This window comes from Schistocerca cancellata, chromosome 5 (genome assembly GCF_023864275.1).
Source record: "Schistocerca cancellata isolate TAMUIC-IGC-003103 chromosome 5, iqSchCanc2.1, whole genome shotgun sequence".
Taxonomy (NCBI): Eukaryota; Metazoa; Arthropoda; class Insecta; order Orthoptera; family Acrididae; genus Schistocerca; species Schistocerca cancellata.
Window position 1 is genome coordinate 721,502,927 of NC_064630.1, and position 23,248 is coordinate 721,526,174.

The 23,248-nt window shown below is 38.3% G+C and overlaps 1 protein-coding gene across 2 annotated transcripts in view; it reads left to right on the forward strand.

Moving 5' to 3' along the window:
• Positions 1 to 23,248, forward strand: part of LOC126187775 (nuclear valosin-containing protein-like) — a 167,519-nt gene that overhangs the window by 15,195 nt on the left and 129,076 nt on the right. For both annotated transcript variants that reach the window (XM_049929043.1, XM_049929042.1), the window contains exon 2: positions 9,942 to 10,065. In XM_049929043.1, the coding sequence (XP_049785000.1) occupies positions 9,942 to 10,065 (124 nt within the window). The remainder of the gene's footprint in view (positions 1 to 9,941; positions 10,066 to 23,248) is intronic.

The following is a 23,248-nucleotide window of genomic DNA, read 5'->3' on the forward strand; positions in this document are numbered from 1 at the left end:
GCTTTCTTTACAGTTTTGAATCGCGTCTTCTAAAAAGAAACACATTACGCTAGACCTGAAGCGCAAACTAGAAATTTTAGAGAAGTTAGAACAAAGTTCTTTGCATAAAGCCATTGCTACTGAGTTCAATGTTGGACAAGCAACTATTTATGACATCAAAAAGAAGGATGATGTTATTCGACAGTACTCAACACAAATGGATAGTGTGTTGGGAAATCGGAAGTTTATGCGAAAGAATGAGAATGAAGCACTGGACATATCTGTTTATAGATGGTTCACACAACAATGCAACAAAGGAATTCCAGTCAGTGGCCTGATTATAAAGGAAAAAGCAGCTGCATTTAAAACAACTTGGCGATAGTAACTTGTCTGCAGCAAGCGAAGGTTGGCTATCAACCTGGAAAAAACGACATGGTATTCGGCAGCTGGGAGTCATCAGGGAAAGTTGCTCAGCTAATGATAAGGATGCTGAGGAGTTATGAGCAACGGAAACAATGCGTAATATTAATGGTGTGTTGTGATGCAAATGGGAGTCTTAAACTACTGCTTATGGTGATTGGAAAATCCCAACATCCATGTTGTTTTCAACACACTGACATAAATACTCTACCAGTGCAGTATTGCGCTCAGAAGAAAGTGTGGATGGACAGACAGATACTCTCTCAGTGGTTTCATGAAAAGTTTATATCAGCAGTGGGGAAAGAGTTAAAGAAGATAAAGCTTCCATTGAAAGCTGTCCTTATTATTGACAATGCTCCAGCCATCCTTCTGATGTTTCTCTAAAGTCCGATGTTGTACATGTACAAGCACTCTATCTCCCACCCAGTGTGACAGCCCTAATTCAGCCCATGGACCAGGAAATTTTTGAATCTATTAAATGTCATTATCTACATTCACTTCTCGTCTCCTTGCTAAACAAGAGTGATAACGATTCTATCGAGACTGTGCTGAAGGCATGGAAAGCAGTCAACATACATGGTTTTCCAAGCAGCTGAAGCAAGGGATAAATAAGGTGGAGAGCACTACCATAATGAAGAGCTGGAGAAAATTGTGGTCATCCATTGATGCCAAGTTGGATCCAGTAGTGACTGATAGCGATGAACCAGTCAGTTCAGAATTATCAGTTACTTTGTATACTGATATGCTCCACAACCTTCCAGGAGGAGAAGAAATTGATTATGAAGATGTTACTAAGTGGCTGAATGAGGAAAATTGTGATATGGACCAAGCTGTAACAGACGAAGAAATAATAAAAGCGTGCAAGAAAGTAATGATGGAAGTGATGAAGAAGAGGACACAGGAGGAGAGAGTATGAAGATTTCTCACACTGCTGGTGTTGAAGCTGCAGAGGTCTCCCTGGGGTACGTATGCTACAACCAGGTACATGCAGTACCGATGTAATGCCTGTAAAGCAGTTGCATGATAAAGCACGCCACCATCGAGTATCATCATTGCAACAGTTAAATTAGGGACATGTTTCATAGTGCATCATATGACTATAATTATGTACAGTATACACTCAAGGACTAAATTTTTTTTTAATTAATGTATTTTTTGGACTTAATAAAGTATATCCTCTGTTTTAAAATTGTGTCCTTCACTTTAATAAGGTACAGTAAATATATCCCCTGCGTTTTCAAAACAAATAAAAAACAAAATAAATGAATAAAATAAATTTCAGACACTCAATCTGGCACCCACATATGCCAGGAATGGCCAGATTAGTGAGAGTCTAGTGTAACAGCTGCCAACCAGTCTCCCCTAAAGTCTCTTTGGCCTAGCAGAAGCTACTTTGTCTCTACACAACAGTTGGCTAAACTGCCAGTACACTCAAAGAATCCCTGCCAAAGATCCAAAGTACGTGCAAGTACCTCTCTCTCTCTCTCTCTCTCTCTCTCTCTCTCTCTCTCTCTCTCTCTCTCTCTAACAGCAGATGCGACAAAGAATGGAAACGCAGGACTACAATATACCCTTCATATACCTATAGATGTATGAAGATACAGTTCATCACTAATTTGTATTACTGTTTGGGTGTGCCATCAACACAAGGTTGCACAGCACTGCGGCAAGCGTGTGCGGCAGTGTAATTGGTGGCAGCACTGGTGCCTGCGGACAGCCATTCACACTGTCAGTCTTCAAAAACCTTTGAAGAAAAACTGTAAGTAAAATGACAGCGGCCAACAGAGTAAATACCGTACAGTCTTATCTTTGATAGGAATGCAGTTAGACCGTCACCAATTGAAATTCGTGAGTGGCTCTTTAAAGAACTTGGAATTGTAGAGTATGATATATTAGGTATTCAGTTGGATTTCATTCAGAATTCTGTGTTCATCAAATTTAAAAATGCTGAAAATTGTGACAAACTCATGACCGCAGGAGGCAACTCCAAGAAATTCAAGCATCTTGGTGGATCTATTAGTAATGTCGCTGTAGTACGTGCAGGCTATGGAATCCGGAAAATAAAGGTTTATAATGTATGTTTTGAATGTCAAAATGAGGTGATAGCATGGTATCTTAAATGGTACGGCACTGTTTTGAAAATTGAAAATGTCAATTGGTCTGGCAAGTTCCAATATCAAATAGACAGTGGTATACGAAATGTTCAGACGGAATTAAATACATACATTTAGTCTTGCGCATTAATTGAGCATTTATAACATATAGTGGGCAACGGTAGGCATGTTCCATTTGTCATTCTACTGACCACGTACATGCTAATTGTACTAAAAGAGTACTGGTGTAACTCCCCTTGGAAAGAAATGATACTCAGGTCCTCCCAATGCCCAAAAAAAGGGAGGGGGGAGGCTATACAGCAAGCGATACACTGGATTATACAGAGGGGTGAAATTGTAAGGTTTCTCTGCCAACCTGCACCCTCAGCGTAAATGAGGATGGACTGGGACTAATGGTTTTGCACATAAAATGTGTAGGACTACTCGTCAACGGAACTAAGCGTGTAATAGAAAAGGGACCGCACTCTCCATCTGCTGAATTGTTTCACAGATATCGCCCAACATCAGAGCTAGTGCTACTTTACATTGTCAGTACCCCACACTTCTTAAATGTTATCCTAAATTATTATCTCAAAAAGTTATGTACCAACAGACATCCTAAAAAAAGGAAAAGTTCATAACACGGCCATAGCTCTCAAAGGAATACTAATTCGTAATAAATGGGAGCTGTGGCTACCCCAGCAAAATAGGAAAATCATATGGGGAAAATTTAGCAATGAAAATAATACCAGAAGGCGCCAAATCAACTTGGTACAAAGTGATAAACAAGACAGTAGTGACCAACTCCAAGCTGTACTCCATCCAGTTAAAACTGAGAGCTGCATGTAGAAATTGTAAGTCAGAGGACACAATCGAACATCATTTTGAGTGCCTGAAATTTGTCAAGATATGGCACACTGCAAGGGACATGAGACTCCTCAACAGAACGAACATGCACTATATACAGGTTTCTAACGTCATGATACCCAAATGGAAACCTTTTCCCAAAGCAGTGACATGCAACAATGTAGATCAAGGCACACAGTTCATATAATTTTTTAACTTAAATTAATGGACAACTTATAGTACCTGGCATATTTATGGGATGAATACAAGAAAGTAACTCGTCATACTAAATACAGAGTTACATACACAAATTTTCTTAAGATTCCGATATGTAAAGTTTGTGACAGTATTTTGACATGAAGCCTCTCAGAAGAAAAAAGGAAGTGTAGGGTATATTCTACAAAAGCTTCATCTAAGATATAACTCAACGGATAATTTCCTGCAGATTTCTGCACAAGACTGAAATGTGAAAGTGTCATAATTTATGTAATTACTTTTCAGATGAGTTTGTTTTCTATTATTGTTTGAAATTGTCAAATGCTGAATAAATACTATGTTAAAAAAAGTGAAGCAAATATTTTATTTTAAAATTTTTATAGAAAGGACTGATCATTATTTTTATTCAGTTAATTGGTTTAATTGTAATTTTTATTTACATATTGGAATCTTAAGAAAATTCGTGTATAAGCCTATATTTAGAATGAAGAGTTACTTTCCTGTATTGATCCCATAAGTATGCCAGGTACTATAAGTTGTCCATTAATTTAAGTCCAAAATTTTTTATTTCCTTTGTCACATTATTTTGATCACCATGTGAACTTTTTTCTTTTGTTTCATTCTTTCTTTATATAATTATTTTTCCATTGGTATTTTTGTGAATATGGACTTAATTATATTTAACTATTATAATATTCAATTATTTGAAAAATTCTAATCTTCCAGTTAAAAATACAAAGAATCAAATCAATTTATAATGACTATGCAGTTGTGTTAAAAATGTATTTTTTGTTACCAAATGTGCAAACTAACATTTAAAACAGAACCTAAACACCAATTGCACTACGGACAAAATAATGGGCTTATAAGTATAATGAAATTCAAACAAAATGAGAAATCAATATAATGAACGCAGTAATGTAGACGAAAAAACGAGTCGATAAAACAAAAGAAATTAGATTGAAATAATACATAAAATTATTTAAAAACGCATGAACAGAGATTTCAAGTGGAAAAAGAATGATAGGAAGAAAAATAAGAACAAATTAAGAAGATATGATTAAAATGATGACAAAGGAATGGAAATAAAAAATTACATGTAACTCAGTTAATTGAATAAAAATTGGTGATCAAAGTCATTTTGATAAACATTGAAATAAATAAATAAAAATTACTGCACCTGACAAGAATTGAATCCACAACCTCCTGCGTATAAAGCTACTACCCTAACCATTATAATTCAGACCAGACTATTTAATGTAACTTGTTTAATGTTGTAAAGTGCCAGTTACTTGCAAATGAGGCCCGTCTAGAAGATTTTAAAAATTGGATCCCACTGCTGGGGGCCCCTCTGTGCTAGAATTTATTAATTTTTTTGATTGGATTTCATTTCAGTGTCTCAATGTGAACACTGTTTCAGAGAAGGTAGACAGAAAGATTTCGATATGCCCCTAAGTAAAGGGGAGAAAAATACCAGTTTGCTGCTTGTGACTTTGTTATTTGAATGTGTAAAGAAAACAGTCGATGAAAGGGGGGAGGGGATTCTAGAGTGGTTATAAAGTTGCAGAAACAAGTACTATTCTCCTGTTAACTGCTGACAGTACATCTGTAACTAGAGGGAAGTAATACTTGATATGAATGTTAGCCGCTGTATATATAATGTGCACAAAGAAAGAGAATTTCGCTGTGTAAAATGCAAGCTCATAAAAAGTATATGAAAGAAGGAAAACTGGTAACCATTAATAAAATTTGCTTGAATGAGAGAGATGTTAGCCTACTAGCTGAGAAACCTGGCATTGCCTGGACTGTGCCCAAGAGTTCATATGTGTGCAATTTATTTTTTGATAATTGTTAAGCTTCTTTGTATACAACAGTTGAAATAGTATGATTAGGGACATGAACAAAGAGTTTTATTTGCTTCACAAACTGGGAGAGAGCTGGCCATGCGAAAAGTATCTGGCGCTAAGGTCCACAACCGCAACACGCAGTGTCTGGACTTTTGCTTTGTTTATGGTCATAACACAACTTGAGCTCCGCAGGAATTGTACATATTTCGAGCAAAGTGGGAAATTGTTAGGAATAAATGGGATTTGGGGTGCAATAACGTGCTCATCTGTGCCACTTTCTGTCTAAATTTTCGCTGCTGTGATTTGAGTTGGATTGAAGTAACTTTAAGCCTCGTAACACACAGATTTGGTGAGCTTTCATTTTGCAACAGAATAATTGGGATGCCATTTTTCAAATTTAATTTTGTGTGATCTAAAACTTAAGAGTTCAGAATTAGGCTTGATAATTGGTAGTTGTCTTGCTCCGTAACTCTGTTAAAAGAGATGCAATCTACATTTTCTCCGTCAACATGAGTAATTATGTGAGAGTTAATTTTTGCAGTTTGATCATTGTGAGGTGTCAATCTAGCCCTTTCACAAAACCAATAGTTTTCATGGATGGTGGTTGTTGTTGTTGTTGTTGTTGTTGTTGTTGTTTGCATTTGATCACCATAAATGGAAGAAATGAAGTCCTGAAGTGAAAGTACTGTACAGCACAAATTGCCAGGCACCAATATATCTCAAGAGACTTGGGCTCATTTTCAGGCAGCAAAGCACTGAAAAGGCGCTGAACCTTAAATGTAGTCTTGAATTGTCCTTCCGTTCTTTGTCCATGCCAAAAGATATCATTTGAAACATATTATACGCATAAACATTATCAAAAAAGTGTTTAGATCCTCGATGGTCAACATTCAGCAGATTTTAAAATCTCAGGTGTTCCTGAAAAATTTTAGCTCAAGCAACACATTCCAGCTGTTTCTCTTTGCCATTTCAGAGCCTCACAAAATGTACAGCTTATGACCTTTCCACTGGTTGCAGCAAATGTGGCTACTAGCCACAGGATTATATGTAAATACACTTTTGTCTTTATCGACCCAAGGAGATTTGGCATGCTCTGCAACAATTTCCTTAGATTCTTATGAATCCAAAGACAAAATTGGCGTTCTACTTACGGAATGCCGAAATCGATCAGTGTCTAGGCGAGCTTTGCACTGTTCTTCAGTCTGCGCTTGCCATATTCCATCTATTCTTTACCTTTCACTCACTATAAAATTCTCATGATCTTGATGCATGCATTTGTAATTCTTTGCATGTATCTAATTCCTCCCCGTGGCTGAGGAGTTCTAGGCGCTTCAGTCCTCTCTCGTAGGTTGGCCAGTACAGTGACTTGTCCAAAGTTGTACTCTCCATTTCTTAACCTCGTGCCACTGCAGTATCTATTCACAACCTGTCCACTTGCTTTCATAGACAGCTTTATGCATTAAAACTGCCTAAAAATTCTTTAACATGCCAAAATAAGATATAATGGCTCCAACAAACAGTAATTCAGGTACCGTGGGTGGACAAACATACTACTCGAAGTGTCTTGATACATTTATCTGTTCATATCTATTTCTTAAAAACTTTGGTATAAGAATATCATATCACAAAATCACACAATGATGTGTACACACTTGACATCAACATTTTAGATTACACAATGTTGCTTTCAGTATTCAAGACTATTTACTATACAAACTCCTGGTATTTATAAACTGAAGAGCAGTTCATCAGTTTTAAAAATTCAAAGAATCAGAAATAAAAATATTTTTCTTGAAGTCGGTTTGCTATATTTTTGTTTCTTGTAAGAAAAGATCTTACCTTCACAGTCTCGGATCTCATTGAATTTAACATACATTTAATTTCATGACAGTAATTAAAGAGTAATTGACTCCTTTAAAGAAAAAGTCATGGCCCGAGATATGCGCTGCCTAAAAGTGGCTGCTCAGGCAACTTTGGTAACACACAAAATATTGAAGCAATGTGTTTCTGGAATATTTATATATTTTGTTCCTTTTGTTAGTAATTATGTTACGATTAGAGTGAAAACCTCATTTTGTAAAGGCATGAAGATTCTTTTGTTGTAGGTCTGATGGTGACTTTCTCTCCCTCCCCCCTCCCCTCCCCCGCCACCCCCCCCCCCCCCCCCAAAAAAAAAAAAAAAAAAAAAAAAAAAAAAAAAAAAAAAAAACAGAAAAAAAAGGCATATCAGAAATGTTAGTTTCATGTTACTTAGGATCAGTATTACACAGTACAACATTCCCTGGAAAAGGAGAAAAACTGTTTTGTTTAACAGGTTTTATAGAGCTGAATTTTTTCCCTTTAACTAGGTTCCATTAACATATTGTCAAATATTAATCTCATAAATGAAAACAGCATTATTTAATATAGTACTTTAATTAATTTGAGTAATATATAATAGACGCAACTTTCTAACATTCTAAAAGATTGATTATGTAAATGCAAATACCAACCATACAGCTTAGAAACAGTAGCTCTCTTTTGCATGAAGCTTAACTGAAGACACCAGTTTAGTGAACTAAATGTGTGTTTACCTGAGTCAGTAACTTCCTTTTGATACTGGTAACGCTTTCGTGTTGAACCAATAGGAGCTGGGTTAGCCACAGTTCTCAAAACATTGTGAATTGGAAGTGATTACTTATAGTGATATTGCTGTCTTGCAGCTGGAAATTTATAACCAGCAGCCAGTTCATCTGGTAGCATAGCTTTCTTTAAAACTGTGAATCACCCAATGGAAAATCGACGATGGAATGTAACAGTATTATGAGAAGGAAAGTTACTACTCACCATATAGCGGAGATGCTGAATCACAGTTATGCACAACAAAAGACTCTCTTTTTGTTGTGATTATCTATGACTCAGCATCTCTGCTATTTGTTGTTTGTGACTGTGATTATTCTCCTGGGTTTTCTGAGATTGTGATTGGGTAAATTAAAATTCTACTTTCTAGCTCCTTAAAGTTTGCACAGTAAAATTACTTTGTATCCAGATATATCTTCTGTTTTCTGCTGACAATTCTTGAAATTCCTCTTTGGGCAATAGGGTGGGACTGTTGATGTATGTGACATCACCACTCTTGTAAAATCCTGAGCAATCTGAATTGTTGGGTACAGTGGCTGGTGGATAAATTGTTTTATAGAGTGGTTCTCAAGTACGTCTCCTACCCCACCACAAGGCCCCTCTATCCATGATCAGTAGCACTGTATACCCACAACACTGGCAGAAAATACTTTGTAAACTTAAACAGTTTGAGGCGATTTTTAAAGTGGCTGTGAGCACCGTCACTAACATTCTTTTCTGCCCATGAATCCATCTGCTAAGAACTGCTGTGCAGTGACAACAGTAAATGTGCTGAGACATTTCCTGTGATGACATAATAGCAGCACTTGTGGTCTTGGCTTGAAAATTCAGTACTGTAGAAATTGAAATTTGGTCATTACTCCAATGGTACACTTCCAATTCTTGTGGCAGAAAAACATACCAGCTCTCAGCAAAATTGCTGTAAAGCAATTAACACAATGGTCCAGCTCTACACACCCCATTGCTTCTGCATTATGTTGTTGCAATTTCTGCGGTGTTGGTGTGTAACTATTTTCACTGCTGGTTTTTTTTTCCCCACGTTAATTAGTGAAGGTATATTAATGGCAACAGTTTTCTTAATGCATTCACTCTCCTGCTATGTTGTACATGAAACATCAGAAGAGTTATCTGTTAGATTTTCCAGAGCAAGTATCAGTGAGGTGACCCATCATCTCCCCCCCCCCTCCCCCCTCTGTGCCACAGTCCCCCCCCCCCCCCCCCCACACACACACACACATACACCAAAAACTCATCAGAATTTTCACAAAAAACTTGGTCTGTTGTTGACAATTCAATTGCCAAGTTGATGTGAAGTATACCTAATTGGAAAAAAACTGGCATCTCTTCATATTGTGTTAGTTTATAAATATACCGTAGTTTTGAATGCATGAGTAGGTTAGGCCAGGAAAACTGACAGCCATATTCATAGTTTGGTAATTTCATCATGGCAAAATGTTCGTGATGATGTCAAATGTGTCAATTCACTAGCATGATTACAAAAAAAATTTCAGGCTGTGTAATGTTTGAACAATGCAGTAATCAAGTCCAGAATGTAAAATGTTGAAATTGCATAGTCAACACCTGCGTAACCAAAATGTCTTATCCGCAGCTCCAGTATTTTTCATTTTCAACATGATCATTGTACAGCCAAAACTGTATGAAGTTACTTGGTAATTGTATTGATAACTAGTCATCACAACAGTTCCCATTATAATTTTGTTGTAGTTTGCACAATAAATGTTTAGCTTTTTAGGTAGATACATATAAAAAGTACTAGCTTCTAGGGCTTTCTTATCAAACTTCACTGAAATAAATGTATGTATTTTGTGTTAGAGAGGTTTAATTGTGTCCTAAAAACAAAGTAAATTAGCATGTTTCTATTGCAGAATATATTGAAGTAATTACCCATTTTTCCTTCTAGTACCTGGATGAACACAATGATACAAGCTATATTGATATTGAAACAATGGCAGATGCTCTGCAGAAGCGGTACCGTGAATATGGAAAAAGAAAGAGATCAGCTTTTAGAGGATTGGTTGAAAAAGGTATTGGTTTTATTTTCTTAATTTTATCAGCTTTTACTGAAGCTAAAATGCAAGTTAGAACTGTAAATTTTAGTTCGCAGGAAAGTGTAAATTGTGCCTTTTTCCATATTACCAACTTGTCATTGCGTATTGTAACTTTATCTTCAAATTTGTAAAATAGTTATATAAGGGCCTTCAGGGTTTCAGATGATGACTGCACGAAAACTGGCGTGTAGAAAAACCAGAGAAGTGCAAGGACAACTCGCACTCTTGAGGGTTCTGTACGAACTTTACAAACTTAATTATGTACATACATTATTATTATCTTTTTTCCTTTCTCAGACCTTAGGTCTGGTTAAAAACGGATAGTGACGCGGACCTTGATCAAGCGTGACTTCCTTTTAACTGTATGGTATATGTTACATTGGATTTAGGAACTTTCGAGTAATTGAACATGTATCAATTATTACATATTTCTGTAGTTGTGTATATACCTTTGGATGTAGCTGTATTGCGTTGATGTACTGGTGGATATTGTGTGGTATGACTCCTGTAGTTGATAGTATAATTGGTATAATGTCAACTTTATCCTGATGCCACATGTCCTTGACTTCCTCAGCCAGTTGGATGTATTTTTCATTTTTTTCTCCTTTTTTCTTCTGTATATTTGTTGTATTGGGTATGGATATTTCGATTAGTTGTGTTAATTTCTTCTTTTTATTGGTGAGTATGATGTCAGGTTTGTTATTTGGTGGTGTTTTATCTGTTATAATGGTTCTGTTCCAGTATAATTTGTATTCATCATTCTCCAGTACATTTTGTGGTGCATTCTTGCATGTGGGAACGTGTTGTTTTATTAGTTTATGTTGTATGGCAAGTTGTTGATATATTATTTTTTGCTACATTGTCATGTACTCTGGGGTATTCTGTGTTTGCTAGTATTGTACATCCACTTGTGATGTGATCTACTGTTTCTATTTGTTGTTTGCAAAGTCTGCATTTATCTATGTGGTATTGGGATCTTTAATAATATGCTTGCTGTAATATCTGGTGTTTATTGTTTGATCCTGTATTGCAATCATGAATCCTTCCATCTCACTGTATATATTGCCTTTTTTCATCCATGTGTTAGATGCGTCTTGATCGATGTGTGGCTGTGTTAGATGATACGGGTGCTTGCCATGTAGTGTTTTCCCCTTCCAATTCACTTTCTTCGTATCTGTTGATGTTATGTGATCTAAAGGGTTGTAGAAGTGGTTATGAAATTGCAATGGTGTAGCCTATGTATTTATAAGAGTGATTGCTTTGTGTATTTTCCTAGTTTCTGCTCGTTCTATAAAGAATTTTCTTAAATTGTCTACCTGTCCATAATGTAGGTTTTTTATGTCAATAAATCCCCTTCCTCCTTCCTTTCTGCTTAATGTGAATCTTTCTGTTGCTGAATGTATGTGATGTATTCTATGTTTGTGGCATTGTGATCGTGTAAGTGTATTGAGTGCTTCTAGGTCTGTGTTACTCCATTTCACTACTCCAAATAAGTAGGTCAATATTGGTATAGCATAAGTATTTATAGCTTTTGTCTTGTTTCTTGCTGTCAATTCTGTTTTCAGTATTTTTGTTAGTCTTTGTCTATATTTTTCTTTTAGTTCTTCTTTAATATTTGTATTATCTATTCCTATTTTTTGTCTGTATCCAAGATATTTATAGGCATCTGTTTTTTTCCATCGCTTCTGTGGAGCTGCTGTGGTTATCCAATATGTAATCTTCTTGTTTAGTGTGTTTTCCCTTGACAATGCTATTTTTCTTACATTTGTCTGTTCCAAAAGCCATATTTATATCATTGCTGAATACTTCTGTTATCTTTAGTAATTGGTTGAGTTGTTGATTTGTTGCTGCCAGTAGTTTTAGATCATCCATGTACAGCAGATGTGTGATTTTGTGTGGGTATGTTCCAGTAATATTGTATCCATAATTTGTATTATTTAGCATGTTGGATAGTGGGTTTAGAGCAAGACAGAACCAGAAAGGACTAAATGAGTCTCCTTGGTATATTCCACGCTTAATCTGTATTGGCTGTGATGTGATATTATTTGAATTTGTTTGGATATTAAGTGTGGTTTTCCAATTTTTCATTACTATGTTTAGGAACTGTATCAATTTAGGATCTACTTTGTATATTTCCAATATTTGTAGTAACCATGAGTGGAGTACACTATCAAAAGCTTTTTGGTAATCAATGTATGCGTAGTGTAGTGACCTTTGTTTGGTTTTAGCTTGATATGTAACCTCTGCATCTATTATCAGTTGCTCTTTACATCCTCGTGTTCCTTTGCAACAGCCTTTTTGTTCATATTTAGCTGGGTTTGCTGTGTCTGCTTGATCTTTAGGTTTCAGATAAGTTATTCCATGTGTAAGTGTATCAGGAAATGTGTATGGGTCTGCAATGTAACTGTTAACTTCCTCAAATCCTGCCCTGAAATGAGATCCATCCCTCATGAAATCCTCCCCACTCCACCTAGAGTGGCTTTCCGCCGTCCACCTAACCTTCGTAACCTCTTAGTTCATCCCTATGAAATCCCCAAACCACCTTCCCTACCCTCTGGCTCCTACCCTTGTAACCGCCCCCGGTGTAAAACGTGTCCCATGCACCCTCCCACCACCACCTATTCCAGTCCTGTAACCCGGAAGGTGTACATGATCAAAGGCAGAGCCACGTGTGAAAGCACCCACGTGATTTACCAACTGACCTGCCTACACTGTGAAGCGTTCTATGTGGGAATGACCAGCAACAAACTGTCCATTCGCATGAATGGACACAGCCAGACAGTGTTTGTTGGTAATGAGGATCACCCTGTGGCTAAACATGCCTTGGTGCACGGCCAGCACATCTTGGCACAGTGTTAAACCATCCGGGTTATCTGGATACTTCCCACTAACACCAACCTGTCAGAACTCCAGAGATGGGAACTTGCCCTTCAGCATATCCTCTCTTCTCGCTATCCGCCAGGCCTCAATCTCCGCTAATTTCTAATTTCAATTTGCCGCTGCTCATACCTCACCTGTCTTTCAACAACATCTTTGCTTCTGTACTTCCACCTCGACTGACATCTCTGCCCAAACTCTTTGCCTTTACAAATGTCTGCTTGTGTCTGTGTATATGCGGATGGATATGTGTGTGTGTGTGTGTGTGTGTGTGTGTGTGTGTGTGTGTGTGTGTGCGTGCGCGCGTGGGGGTGCGGGTGCGCGTGCGGGTGCATGTGCGAGTATATGCCTGTCCTTTTTTCCCCCTAAGGTAAGTCTTTCCGCTCCCGGGATTGGAATGACTCCTTACCCTCTCCCTTAAAACCCAAATCCTTTCGTCTTTCCCTCTCCTTCCCTCTTTCCTGACGAGGCAACCGTTGGTTGTGAAAGCTAGAATTTTGCGTGTATGTTTGTGCTTGTTTGTGTGTCTATCGACCTGCCAACGCTTTTGTTTGGTAAGTCTCATCATCTTTCTTTTAGATATGTTAAATAATTTAGTTAGATGTGAATGTGTTGAGGTGAACTTCTTTAGCCAGAAATTTGCTGTTTTATCATTTCCAGGGGCTTCCCAATTGTGCGTAGAATTAATTGCTCGGGTGACTTCATTTTGTACAATAATAATAATAATTGTTATTGTTATTATTATTGTTATTGTTATTATTTCATATGGGTCAGTGGCCTAGTGCAAGTATTTCTATTGAATGTCATTTCAGTGACTTGCATGTTCATAACCTATTCCAGTTGTCCAACTGGATTAAGGGGACCCAAGTTTAATGTGGAATCTGACCCACTCATTGTTTCTGGCAACTCCTCGCATCATTGAGAGATGAAAGCTAAGTGTGGTGTGCGTACTGTAAGACCTTCAGTACACACACCATCAGATTATTTGACTTGTCGCTCTAACGAAGTAGGCGAGTATCAGCAGTATGTCTCGTGGTCTTATCGTGGCGTATTTATCTTCTGCCTTTAGGTCAGACGATAGAAATGCCACTTGCACGCTTAGAGTAGCAGATTGATGGTGACCAACTTTAAACAGAACTTGATTAATTTTCACACACATTTATTAAAATAATAACTAGCATAGAATTACTTAACTTGATTCTGGATGCTATTTACAATTGACAATCTGAAGTTCCTTTGGTCTTGGTACGTTAATCTTATTCTCACATATCTCGGATACTTGACAGTGTCTATACATTTCTCTTCATGGCTATGTACAGGACAAGACTGAAACTTGACTATAGACAAATGCAGACTGACTAATCGGAGGTCTGTACACTCGTTATAATACCTCGCGCGTTCAGGTATCACTGCACGAGTGTGATCTGCAAGGAGAAAAGGTTCTACGTTAGCAGCAATCTCATTGGCTGCATTACATATTAATACGCGGATCGGCGGAAGCAGAATTTGGTCCATCTCGTAGTGCGAAGACAGACGAGCACTGCGCCTGCGCTATTGTTCTTAGCGGCGCACGGTCTAGTGGGAAAGTTGTGTACGCGCTGACTATGCGGAACTATGTACACAACACTAAGTTAAAATGAATAAATCTGTGGTCTGACCGACATTCGAACCTTCAATCTCTCTGTTTCCAAGAATGTGCTGTATGTTAGACCACCAGTTCACCCATAGGTTTTGATGAGTGAGTTTGTAAGTATTAAAATGTGTGACATAAATGGCCATATGTTTTCACTACGTGTACTTAGATACTTAACTTTTTTAGACTGCTCTGAGAGAATGTGGACCTTAGTACATGACATAAATTTCAGCTTGATAGCTATATCTGATCCTGAGACATAGGGGTCATAATAGCGGGTGGATTTCCTTCTCATTCCATCTGGTAACACTCTCCTGACGCAGGGTCTGGATGTCTTTTCTGAAGTGTACCACTTTCCCTAAACCCCTCCAGTCCTTTACCTTCATCCCACTTCCTTCCCCTTTAACTCTTCTGCCAGAAGCAGGAGCCACTGGCTCCGAAAGCTTGTAAAAGTTAAACAACTTTGTGTCTGTATTCTCCTGCCACTGCTTGGTGAGTACATTTTTTTATCTATCCATTACAAATGAACAATTTTCAGATGCAACTAAAGCTGTTGTACCCAGAAAATAGGTATGGAAACAGTAACACAATTCGACAAACAGCATATAAGAAGATTGATATTGTCATTTAATTTTAACTACAAAACAATTATTTTAGTGGATATCTGCATTTGTGCAAACCTCTGTTATGGACTTTCATGAATGTGAGGAGGCTTCTGGTTGCTTTAAAAAAAAGATGCTGAAGTGTTGGCACTGGATGATTAACAGCTACCACAGTTGTTGTTGCAAAAACCACTCACTACTTTTGATGTGTCCATTTCTAATCTAATTCCCTCATTGCTCGATTCACTTTTTGCGGTGATCATCTTACTTACTGCATTCAACTGCACTTCAGTTCTGTTCTGTCTGAGACAGAATTACAAAGTCATCAGCAAATCTCATAGTTTTTATTTCTTCTCCCTGATGAGAATTTTAATCCCTTTTCCAAACTTCTCCTTTGTTTCCGTGCCAGCTTGCTCAGTTTACATGTAGAATAATGTGATGGATAGGCTACAACCCAGTATCGCTTCCTTCTCAATTACTGCTTCCCTTTCACATCCTAAGATACCTGTAACAGCAGTCTGGTTTCTGTGTAAGTTGTGAATAGCTTTTGACTCCCTCTATTTAAACCCTGCTACCTTTGGAATTTTGAAGAGTGTGGTTGAGTCAGTATTGTCAAACATTTCTGTAAGTCTACAAATGTTGTAAACATATGTTTCCCTTTCTTAAACCAGTTTACTAAATAAGCTGTCGGCATTGCCTTGCATATTTCTACGTTATCTCAGAGATCTTCCTTGAGGTCAGCTTCTACCAGTCTTTCCATTCTCCTGTAAATAATTTGTGTCAGTACTTAGCATCACTGATTTATTAAACTGATGGCCATGCCTGCTTACCTTTTCTTTTCCCCTCTGCACTTCGCCAATTCACTAATATTGTATACTCATCCAATTCCATTTTTTAATTTCCTAGCAAATAAATAATGGTGAGGGGAGTGTGATTTTGAGGGTTCTGTTATGAGGATGTATTTACTAGTAATGCTGTGGATTTTTTCAGTAGTGATGTTAAAGTCAGTGACTGGTATACTAGTTGGTGGTTGTGGTGAAACATACATGTGCTACCTGATATAACTAAAACCTGTCTCACACAGCAAGGTTCTCAGCAAGTTTGCTAGATGTCACACTAGCAGGTGGGGGTGACGACTACCTCACGTGATGAAACTCTCACACAGTATATGATTGTGTGGAAGATAGCTGACTAGCTTGACTCAATGAATAGCAGGGCACATGAGCCAGTTGAAGTGCAGTCATTCTCAAATCATTGGGTAAAGAAACTATTAAGTAAAAAAATTTTGTTTTCACTTGTCTGACAGCTTCATTTGTCAGCTTCATGGTGAACTGCATATCATTTCGTTAACTGTCATATTTACAGTGATATTTTAGGGTTAGGTAAACTTTGGTTAGAATTTTGGAAAGTTTGCAGTGAAAATTAGAGGTTGCTGTGGATTTGCGTATGGTACTTGTTAGGTCAATTGTAACTGCTTATGAAATGTAACTACCATACAGAATTTTCCTTTAAACCTTGAAGGATATTAATATTGTTCCCAGTCTCAAGAAAATGGATTGTAAATAAAGCGCACCAGTGAAAGAGCCAGAATGAATTATTCATAGAATTCCTTGTATCTCCTCAACGGTTTCAGATATCGTAACAAGATTTTGGCAAATGGCAATACACAAAGAAGAGAGTATTTCGCCATATGATTTATATGCGAAACTTTCATATCTAGCATACTATTCAAGCGACTACAGGTCTTTCCAGTGAAATTATGTAATATTTAAGTGCCGTCAATAGGTGGTGAAACGAGAATTAATGTGGGTTTGGAACAACATGTGTGAGAATATTTGACTATATTTCTTTTTTTATGATTCTGTTACAATTTCAACTGCATGAGAATGTTAGTGACATTAAATTTTTACAAACTCTGCTGTGTTTTGCTGAAAGAAGCAGATTTGAAAATAGCAACAAGAGAATTTAATGTGTTACTGAAAACTAGCCACTTATAACAGGGTCGCCGCAGGTTCTGGAAGTCAGGGAATTTCAAACACAACAGGGAAATTAGGGGAATTTCAAAAAACACTGGAAAAACCTCGTTTTTGTCTCAGTAGATAAAATGGTTTGTTTACTGATGTGTCATGCATTGCCTCTGGCTGGGTGCAGCTGTGTACATGCACTACTTCCATACTCAGTCATTCGTACTGCCTCTCCCCTCAGCTTGCAGTCAGTGCTCCCACCTCTTCTTGTCACTAGGCTGTAAGCTGCCAACGAGAGGCTGGGAGGTGTAAGGACTGGTTTGTTTGGATATGATTCTGAGAGAGTGTAGACGCATTGGCTGGAAACAGCGGTCGTGTGTGCATGAGTTGTGTCTGAGGGTTGTGTGAATGTGTGTGTGTGTGTGTGTGTGTGTGTGTGTGTGTGTGTGTGCTTACATTTTCTGACAAAAGCTATGGTCGAAAATGTAATTGTGAGAGTGTGATTGTCTTTTCTACGTGCCTGTCTGTGGCTCAGCAATCATCTGTATGGTGAGTTGCTACCTATCCTCATTATAATTGATTCTCGAGAGTATTTGAACAAGTTATCTGTTGCATGGATTGATCACTGTGGTCTCATTTCATCAACATGCTGTCTTTGACATGTGAATGGTTGACCACATGGGTGGATTTCCATGACTGGCCAAAACCAGAGGCTGTTTCTGCGGGTACCTATGATGGATCAGGCCTGCCAGTGTGAAGCCATTCAGTTCCCACTAACATGCACCAATCTTCCCATAGGTCAGGTCTGTTTTGTGACGTAATGCAGTGGATTTTCATGGTTTGCCTATGGACCCAGGACTGCGGTGCTCCTCAGCAGGCCAGAGACCATGGGCAGTGGACTTCAGGAATTGTTACTGTCTCACTACAAGTACATTGTACAGTGTGGTGTTTTATAGACATTTTATTTGCTCTAGTACAATTTGGTGCTTCAAAAGTAGTTTATATTTTAGAAAGTATGGGCGATAAGAAGAAGAAAATTGTGTCAGTTGCTGGCGGTTTGTACACTATGTACTTGTATATTTTTCAAAGAAAAATCACACATTAGTTGTAAAATAGATATAACATAGTGATTAATAACAGACAATAACGAACATAGAACCAGCATTTTATTGGCGGTCACCTACAGTGTTGGTTAACAAAATTCTTCTCTACCTTATACACTTTTTTCAAGAGGCCTACTTTTTTTTCTAAGGTTGTTTCTGAAGTCAGTGAAGGTGTTTCAAATCCGTCTTGCAACTCCAAGAAAATGTGTATTTCTGCTACCAAATGTGTTTCGTTTTATTGAAATAAAATAACATCAGTGGTTGAAATGGAACACACATACCACTTGGCTTGCTTTCTCCATCTAAAAACAGTTCATTACAAAAGATGTTGATGTTAGTACTTGCAAGCTTTTTTAGCTATTTCCACATTTGCACTATTTTTTCTGGTACCATAGCTGCAAAGACAGATTGTCAACTTACATCTTAACTTGCCCTTGCGCTCTCAAAACTTGTCAGGGAAAAATGCTAAAACTTGTCTGGATATCAGGGAAATATGGGGAAATTTTCCTACCCCCATGAACCATGGACCTTGCCGTTGGTGGGGAGGCTTGCGTGCCTCAGCGATACAGATGGTCGTGCCAAAGGTGCAACCACAACGGAGGGGTATCTGTTGAGAGGCCAGACAAATGTGTGGTTCCTGAAGAGGGGCAGCAGCCTTTTCAGTAGTTGCAGGGGCAGTCTGGATGATTGACTGATCTGGCCTTACAACATTAACCAAAACGGCCTTGCTGTGCTGGTACTGCGAACGGCTGAAAGCAAGGGGAAACTACAGCCGTAATTTATCCCGAGAGCATGCAGCTTTACTGTATGGTTAAATGATGATGGCGTCCTCTTGGGTAAAATATTCCGGAGGTAAAATAGTCCCCCATTGGGATCTCCGGGCGGGTACTACTCAGGAGGACGTCGTTACCAGGAGAAAGAAAACTGGCATTCTACGGATTGGAGCATGGAATGTCAGATCCCGCAATCAGGCAGGTAGGTTAGAAAATTTAAGAAGGGAAATGGATAGGTTAAAGTTAGATATAGTGGGAATTACTGAAGTTCGGTGGCAGGGGCAACAAGACTTTTGGTCAGGTGAATACAGGGTTATAAATACAAAATCGAATAGGGATAATGCAGGAGTAGGTTTAATAATGAATAAAAAAAATAGGAGTGCGGGTAAGCTAGTACAAACTGCATAGTGGACGCATTATTGTGGCCAAGATAGACACGAAGCCCATGCCTACTACAGTAGTACAAGTTTATATGCCTACTGGCTCTGCAGATGATTAAGAAATTGATGAAATGTATGATCAGATAAAAGAAATTATTCAGGTAGTGAAGGGAGATGAAAATTTAATAGTCATGGGTGACTGGAATTCAAGAGTAGGAAAAGGGAGAGAAGGAAACATAGTGGGTGAATATGGATTGGGGGAGAGAAATGAAAGAGCAAGCCGTCTGAACCAGGTTTTAAATTGTAAGACAATTCCAGGGGCAGATGTGGACTCTGACCACAATCTATTGGTTATGAACTGTAGATTAAAACTGAAGAAACTGCAAAAAGGTGGGAATTTAAGGAGATGGGACCTGGATAAACTGACTAAACCAGAGGTTGTACAGAGTTTCAGGGAGAGCATAAGGGAACAATTGACAGGAATGGGGGAAAGAAATACAGTACAAGAAGAATGGGTAGCTCTGAGGGATGAAGTAGTGAAGGCGGCAGAGGATCAAGTAGGTAAAAAGACAAGGGCTAGTAGAAATCCTTAGGTAACAGAAGAAATATTGAATTTCATTGATGAAAGGAGAAAATATAAAAATGCAGTAAATGAAGCAGGCAAAAAGGAATACAAACGTCTCAAAAATGAGATTTACAGGAAATGCAAAATGGCTAAGCAGGGATGGCTAGAGGACAAATGTAAGGATGTAGAGGCTTATCTCACTAGGGGTAAGATAGATACTGCCTACAGGAAAATTAAAGAGACCTTTGGAGATAAGAGAACCACTTGTATGAACATCAAGAGCTCAGATGGAAACCCAGTTCTAAGCAAAGAAGGGAAAGCAGAAAGGTGGAAGGAGTATATAGAGGGTCTATACAAGGACGATGTACTTGAGGACAATATTATGGAAATTGAAGAGGATGTAGATGAAGAAGAAATGGGAGATACGATATTGCGTGAAGAGTTTGACAGAGCACTGAAAGACCTGAGTCGAAACAAGGCCCCAGGAGTAGACAACATTCCATTGGAACTACTGACGGCCTTGGGAGAGCCAGTCCTGACAAAACTCTACCATCTGGTGAGCAAGATGTATGAGGCAGGTGAAATACCCTCAGACTTCTAGAAGAATATAATAATTCCAATCCCAAAGAAAGCAGGTGTTGACAGATGTGAAAATTGCCGAACTATCAGTTTAATAAGTCACTGCTGCAAAATACTAACGCGAATTCTTTACAGACGAATGGAAAAACTGGTAGAAGCCGACCTCGGGGAAGATCAGTTTGGATTCTGCAGAAATGTTGGAACACGTAAGGCAATACTGACCCTATGACTTATCTTAGAAAATAGATTAAGGAAAGGCAAGCCTACGTTTCTAGCATTTGTAGACTTAGAGAAAGGTTTTGACAATGTTGACTGGAGTACTCGCTTTCAAATTCTAAAGATGGCAGGGGTAAAATACAGGGAGCGAAAGGCTATTTACTATTTGTACAGAAACCAGATGGCAGTTATAAGAGTCAAGGGGCATGAAAGGGAAGCAGCGGTTGGGAAGGGAGTGAGACAGGGTTGTAGCTTGTCCCCGATGTTATTCAATCTGTATATTGAGCAAGCAGTAAAGGAAACAAAAGAAAAATTCGGAGTAGGTATTAAAATCCATGGAGAAGAAATAAAAATGTTGAGGTTCGCCGATGACATTGTAATTCTGTCAGAGACAGCAAAGGACTTGGAAGAGCAGCTGAACGGAATGGACAGTGTCTTGAAAGGAGGGTATAAGATGAACATCAACAAAAGCAAAACGAGGATAATGGAATGTAGGTGAATTAAGTCGGGTGATGCTGAGGGAATTAGATTAGGAAACGAGTCACTTAAAGTAGTAAAGGAGTTTTGCTATTTGGGGAGCAAAATAACTGATGATGGTCGAAGTAGAGGAGATATAAAATGTAGACTGGCAATGGCAAGGAAAGCGTTTCTGAAAAAGAGAAATTTGTTAACATGGAGTATAGATTTAAGTGTCAGGAAGTCGTTTCTGAAAGTATTTGTATGGAGTGTAGCCATGTATGGAAGTGAAACATGGATGATAAATAATTTGGACAAGAAGAGAATAGAAGCTTTTGAAATGTGGTGCTACAGAAGAATGCTGAAGATTAGATGGGTAGATCACGTAACTAATGAGGAAGTATTGAATAGAATTGGGGAGAAGAGTAAGTTTGTGGCACAACTTGACTAGAAGAAGGGACTGGTTGGTAGGACATGTTCTGAGGCATCAAGGGATCACAAATTTAGCATTGGAGGGCAGCGTGGTGGGTAAAAATTGTAGAGGGAGACCAAGAGATGAATACACTAAGCAGATTCAGAAGGATGTAGGTTGCAGTAAGTACTGGGAGATGAAGAAGCTTGCACAGGATAGAGTAGCATGGAGAGCTGCATCAAACCAGTCTCAGGACTGAAGACAACAACAACAACAACATAGGGAATTTCACGTGGTGAAACTTGTGGCAACCCTGTACAACATCTCTCTGACGATAGTTAAAGGGAATAAGAAGTCTGGCAAAAATAAATGTATACTTAACATTGAAATTTTAGTGGAATCCTGTATCCCAATGTGGTTCTAATAGTGAATAATGTGGACTGACGCTGGCCAAAGAATTTCATTTATTTATCTCATTGAGTTGAGATCTATGAAAACATATGAATTTTCAAAATCCAGTCAGCTTCCCATGAAGGCATAAAGAGGTAATCAGTAACTTGACACACTAAAATATGTTTGTAGTGAAAAAGTACAGTTCCTCTTTCTGTACAGGGATAGGAAAGAAAAGATAACATGCTGTGTACTGTTAGCTGTTTTCATATTTCTTAGATATTGCGATGTAGAAATAAAATCCATTGCCCAATTGCAGTCCATATCATTCATTATTAAAATATATAACTGGACTATAGGGTTTCACCAAAATTTCAACAGGAGTAACAATTCATTTCCCCCAGTCTTACCATCACATTTATTTTTCTTCAGAGGAGTGTTATCAGTGATGAATTTTGAGTAATATCTAAGACTACTTGTTGCTATATTGATTTCTTTTGACAAAATACAGCTGAGTTTATAAATATTCATCTCACTAACATTCAAATGCAGTTGAAATTGTGACAGAATCACAAAACAGCTTATCTGAAGACATACATTTATGTGATCAAAAGTACGTGTACACTGCCAAAAACATACATTTTTCATATTAGGTGCATTGTGCTGCCACCTACTGCTAGGTACTCCATGTCAGCGACCTCAGTAGTCATTAGACATCGGGACAGAGCAAAATGGGGTGCTTCGTGGAACTCACGGACTTCTAAAGTGGTCAAGTGATTGAGTGTCACTTGTGTCATACATCTGCATCCCAGATTTCCACACTACTAAACATCCCTAGGTCCGCTGTTTCTGATATGATAGTGAAGTGGAAATGTGAAGTGATACGTACAGCACAGAAGCGTACAGGCCAACCTCATCCGTTGATTGGCAGAGACCGCCGACAGCTGAAGAGGGTTGTAATGTGTAATAGGCAGACATCTATCCAGACCATCACACAGTAATTCCAAACTGCATCAGGTTCCACTGCAGTTACTATGACAGGTGGGAGGTGAGAGAACTTCGATTTCATGATCGAGCAGGTTCTCATAAGCCACACAATTACACTGGTAAATGCCAAACAACACCTCGCCTGGTGTAAGAAGCGTAAACACTGGACGATTGAACAGTGGAAAAATGTTGTGTGGAATGACGAATCATGGCACACAGTGT